The following is a 5,490-nucleotide window of genomic DNA, read 5'->3' as shown; positions in this document are numbered from 1 at the left end:
CGCTGCGGAGGTTCCTGAAGGCAACCATTGAAATTAAGCGCCGAAATCCAATGCTCCCACTTGAGCGCCCCCAAACTCTCTTGAACCGAAATACACACTATTGCCTTAGATTGTGTATTTTCCGTTGATCCATTTTCTCTCTCATTTTCTTTCCCCTTCTTATTTCTTGCTCAGCTGTGCATATTTTGTCCTCATCAGCCACAATTCCAAGAGGAGAAGGTCACCATTGGCGGTTCTCTAACGTTTTCTAGTAGGTGCATTCTTCACCCGAGGCTTTCCGCTTTGTTCCCCATACCGGAGGCAGCCATGGCCTCGCAGAACGTAGAGAACCAAAAGGGTGAATTGAGGCAGCAGGGAGCCATTGAGACTGCGCAAGAGGCCTCCAAAGACCCTCAATCTAAACTCCGACCAGAAACGGTAGAGAAGGTATTAATCGAGGAAACAAGGAAAGCTGGCTTGCCTGCGTATCAATTCAACCCTGACGCCTCACCTGAAGAGAAAGCCGCCGCCGCAGCAGCAGTGAGTTTTACATTAATTCTGTCCAGGGTTTTGTAGGTAAATGATCGCTAATCTCTCTCGCCATCCCCCATAGCGAGTACCACCAGGTTTTCACCATGACAAAAAGCCCAAAGCGAAAGCTATTGTTACGGACGTTGTGAGTACATTTCAGGCTCCTAGCACCACCCCCATTCCAAGATCAAACGCCTAATGATGACAACCCTCTCACAGGACGATGGAACTCCCGACCAATATGACCTGCCCCCTCCAAGATCAGCGTCGGACCTCATCAAGGAAGAAGCTTTGAAACCTGAGGAGGACAAAAAGGAAGACGCGGAAATCACCGATGATTTGAGATGGGCGCGCGACCGGACAGGATGGGCTCCGCAGTTCGAAAAGCCACAGACTGAAGAAGAAAAGGCAGAGGGTACATTGTTAGATCATCAGGACTTTCTGGAGAGCAAACTGGATGATAAGTTCTTCGGAGGTGAGAGAAATTCATGCCATGCCCATGTCTTCTCAATGACCGTCATTCTGACAGCAATTTAAGACTGGTATCACAATGCCGGCGTGATTATCTTTGCGTGTTTAGCCTCCTGGCTCGTTGCTGTCTTGGGCGGCGGACTGGGCTGGATCTTCATTGTCATGGCTGCGTGCAGTACGTACTATCGGACATCGATTCGGCGCCTGCGACGAAATTTCCGGGACGACGTCAACCGTGAAATGGCCAAGCAACGCCTGGAAACCGACACCGAGAGTTTGGAATGGATCAACAGTTTCCTGGTCAAATTCTGGCCCATTTATGCGCCCGTCTTGTGCGACTCGATCATCAACTCGGTGGATCAGGTTCTCAGCACTTCGACCCCTGCCATGCTCGATAGTCTGCGACTGAAGACTTTTATCCTGGGTAGCAAGCCTCCGCGATTGGAGCACGTCAAGACCTATCCTAAAACCGAAGTCGACACTGTCATTATGGATTGGAAATTCAGTTTCACGCCGAACGACGTCATGGATTTGACTGCCCGCCAGCTGAAGAACAAGATCAACCCTAAGGTCGTCTTGGAAGTCAGAGTTGGCAAAGGTGTTGTGAGCAAAGGTCTAGACGTGATTGTTGAGGACATGGCTTGCAGCGGTCTCATGAGGGTCAAGGTGAAGCTTCAGATTCCTTTCCCTCACATCGAGCGTGTTGATGTCTGCTTCTTGGAGCGACCGGAGATCGACTATGTCTGCAAACCCCTCGGAGGCGACACTCTTGGCTTCGACATCAACTTCATTCCCGGTCTTGAGAGTTTCATCAAGGAGCAGATTCACGGCAATCTGGAACCCATGATGTATGCCCCCAATGTCTTCCCGATCGAAATTGCCAAGATGCTGGCTGGCAACCCTGTGGACCAGGCTATCGGCGTGGTTGCTGTGACACTCCATGGCGCTAGGCAGTTGAAGAACCCGGATAAATTCGCAGGAACCCCCGACCCTTACGCTGTGGTGTCCCTCAACAATCGTATTGAACTGGGTCGCACGAAGACCGTTCACGATACGGATAGTCCCAGATGGGGAGAAACGATCTATGTTATTATCACGTCCTTTGCAGAGTCGCTCACAATCATCCCATACGACTGGAATGAGTACCGGAAGGACAAAGAACTCGGCACTGCTACTTTCCCATTGGACAGGCTTGAAGAACAACCAGAGCACGAAAGCATCTACCTCGAAGTCATGGCTAGCGGCAGACCGCGTGGTGCAATCCATGCCGATATTCGATTCTTCCCCGTGCTGGAAGGTCGCAAGCTGGAGAACGGCGAGACTGAGCCCCCACCGGAACTGAACACTGGTATTGCCCGGTTTACCGTTGAGCAGGCTAAGGACCTTGATGCATCGAAGAGTATAGTTGGCCAACTTAACCCCTACGGCGTGCTTCTGTTGAACGGAAAGGAAATCCACATCACGAAGAAACTGAAGCGTACGAACAACCCTATTTTCCAGGACAACTCCAAGGAATTCTTGATCACGGACAGAAAGTCGGCTCGCCTGGGGCTGATCATCAAGGACGATCGCGATCTCAGAACGGATCCCATTCTTGGTTCGTATCAAATCAAGCTGAATGATATGCTCAAGATGATGGAGAAGGGCCAGAACTGGTTCCATCTTCACGGAGCCAAGACTGGACGCGCCAAGTTGACCTTGCAGTGGAAACCAGTTGCTATCGGTGGCATATCTGGAAGTGCTGGTTACATTGATCCTATTGGTGTGATGCGCTTCCACTTCAAGAGTGCAACTGATCTTCGGAACCTGGAGAAGATGGGCAAGTCTGATCCATACGTCAGGGTTCTGCTGTCTGGAATTATGAAGGGCCGTACGGTTACTTTCCGAAATAACCTCAACCCTGAGTGGGATGAGGTAGTATATGTCCCTATTCACAGCGCCCGTGAGAAGCTTACTTTGGAGGTTATGGATGAGGAGTCCATCAACACTGACCGGAGCCTGGGCTCATTTGAGATCAACGCTTCTGACTACGTCCATGAGAATGAGAACGGTGAGTTCGAGACCGACGATGAGAAGCAGCTCATCTCAAGTCCTCTTCGCTTGGGCCACCGTGAAAAGGGTGTGCTCAACTACACCGTTGCATTCTACCCGGCTGTGCCTGTGGTTAACCCTGAGGATGAGGAAGAAGAGGAAGCCGAGGAGATGGAAGGTCTCGATGTCCCAGCGGCGAGGAAGAGTATCGACTCTAGGCGCAAAAGCTCCCATTCCAAGAACCCTAGCGTCGATTCTAAGGCATCAAAATCCTCCACCAATGGCCAAAACGGTGCTGCGACAAACGGTACTACGACTAATGGTGATGAACTCAAGGTACCCAACCGCAGCGGTAGCTTCTCAACCGCCAGGGACTCCGAAGCCATGTCCGTCAGGTCTATCAAGGAAGTGCCCAAGACATACATTGGCCCAGAAAATATTTCTAAATATGGTATTTTCCATAGCCTGTTTCTTTTCGTTTTAGTGATCTACGAGGCAGGTTGCTTACATAATTACAGAGTCTGGTTTCTTTGTGTTCAAGTTCCACGAAGCTCAGCTTGCTCGATCGAATGTGCAGTTGGAGGTTCTGATGGACGACCACATGTTCCCGTCATACTCGACACCTAAGATCCGCTCAAAAGCTGCCAAGCTCGTGGATGGTTTGTCCCCCGAGGGTAAATCAAGGGAAAAGAGGCTGACCAGTATTAGTTGGAGATGCTTTCGTACGTGAACTGGAATTCTCCAAGATCACTCTTCGCCTGGTGGACAAGAACGATGCCAAGGACGACAGCGACGAACACACAGTTGCGAAGCTGACTGGCGATACACTTCCTACGCTGCAGCGTATTTTGGTAAATTCACCGCCGATTAAGCCTTTTTTTTGTTGGAGATAGTTAACTGACCACTTGCAGTACACGCCCACTGAACTTGTTCTCCGGTCGAACGACGGGGAGGTGAGCAAGGTGACAGTCAGTGCCAGGTACATCCCTGTGAAGATGAAGCTTGACCCGTCGGAGAGCATTAACAACATGGGTAACCTTCGTGTGAATGTTCTGGATGCCGCCGAGCTTCCCTCTGCAGACCGCAATGGCTTCAGCGACCCTTACTGCAAATTCAAATTGGATGACAAGGAGGTTTTCAAGACCAAGGTGCAGAAGAAGACTCTTCACCCTGCATGGAACGAATTCTTCGAGATCCCCATCAAGTCTCGAATTGGCGCCAAATTCCGCGTGGACGTGTACGACTGGGATTTTGGTGACAAGGCCGACTACCTAGGTGGTGCCGACATCAACCTTGAAATGCTGGAGCCCTTCCACAGCCAGGAGGTTACGTTGACACTCGACGGCAAGTCGGGAGCCATCCGGCTGAACCTGCTTTTCAAGTCAAACTATGTCATGCGGTCCCGTCAAGGATCCTCCACATTCTCCGGTACTTTCGCAACACCCGGCAAGATCGTTGGCGCCCCCGTCAAGGGAGTCGGCTTTGTCGGCGGCAACGTCATCAAGGGTGCATCTTTCTTGAAGCATGGCATCATGTCGCGGTTCAAGGGGGATGATTCGTCGAGTGATGAGATCCCGGAGGAACCAGAAGAAGTTTCGAAGACGGAGACAACCCAGACACCATCGGCCATCTTGGTCGACGGTGCGACACCACCAAGCTCGACTCCCAACTCATTACAGCACGCACGAACCCGAAGCGTGGTGTCGCACTTTGGTGACCGACTGGGCATTGGTGGCAGTGCTGGCAAGGGGGAGACTGGCACGGCGACGATCACTGTGGTGTCTGCCAGCAACTACCCTCCATCATCCAACGTCCGAGTCATAATCAAGGCGCTCGGTCCTAAGGGTGCCAAGGAGGTACTCAAGACCAAGGCCATCAAGGCCAGTGGCGGCGGGCCGGTGCAGTTTGACGCCTCGCACGAGACTTGCCGAGTGCACAACACCACGGCAGACGCGCAGTACCAGGTACGCGTCGTCGACCACTCGACATTTGGATCGGACAGCACTCTGGGCGAGGCTTTGTTCTTTGTGGACGACCAGGGCTCCGTGGCCGGACAAGAGAAGCAGGTCAAGGTGGGCAGCGGGGTTGTGTGCATCCGCAGCAGTTTCTCGCAGCCGGAATCGAGCCTGCGGCCTGGAACTGCGCACTCCAACAATGATGCGTCGTCGGAGCTGATGGACAGTCCCGACTCGAAGAAGACGGGCCGACGAAGCTTCCTCAGCAAGAGGAGCGTGAGTGGGGCATAGGGTATATAGTTTTGAGAGGGAAGGTTGGATATGCTGATGATTCTAAATTTTATTGTTTATTTTTTCTTACTGGGTTTGTGTGATGATATATCCCTCGTGGTTAGCGGTAGCGTCTGAATGTCAATATTGACCTGGGCATTTGGAAACGATGTAGTCACTATAACGTGAAATGGGCGACTCGCTCGGATGCCAGTCCCGATGGCGGTGTAACTGTGGAAAAGATACCCGACTT

The 5,490-nt window shown here is 51.7% G+C and overlaps 1 protein-coding gene across 1 annotated transcript; it reads left to right on the top strand.

The window, feature by feature from the left end:
• Nucleotides 1-306: 306 nt before the first annotated feature.
• Nucleotides 307-5,258, top strand: NFIA_114570 (putative membrane bound C2 domain protein (vp115); the record flags this gene model as incomplete). Its single annotated transcript, XM_001262820.1, has 7 exons — nucleotides 307-519; nucleotides 593-655; nucleotides 730-985; nucleotides 1,049-3,463; nucleotides 3,531-3,671; nucleotides 3,721-3,863; nucleotides 3,924-5,258. 7 exons carry the CDS (start codon nucleotides 307-309, stop codon nucleotides 5,256-5,258), a joined length of 4,566 nt encoding a protein of 1,521 aa, XP_001262821.1.
• Between the last annotated feature and the right edge of the window lie 232 nt (nucleotides 5,259-5,490).

The sequence above is a fragment of the Aspergillus fischeri genome, genomic scaffold, assembly GCF_000149645.3.
Source record: "Aspergillus fischeri NRRL 181 1099437636259 genomic scaffold, whole genome shotgun sequence".
Lineage (NCBI taxonomy): Eukaryota > Fungi > Ascomycota > Eurotiomycetes > Eurotiales > Aspergillaceae > Aspergillus > Aspergillus fischeri.
The sequence above is the reverse complement of the archived record's forward strand: the minus strand, read 5'-3'. Positions and strand labels throughout refer to the sequence as shown.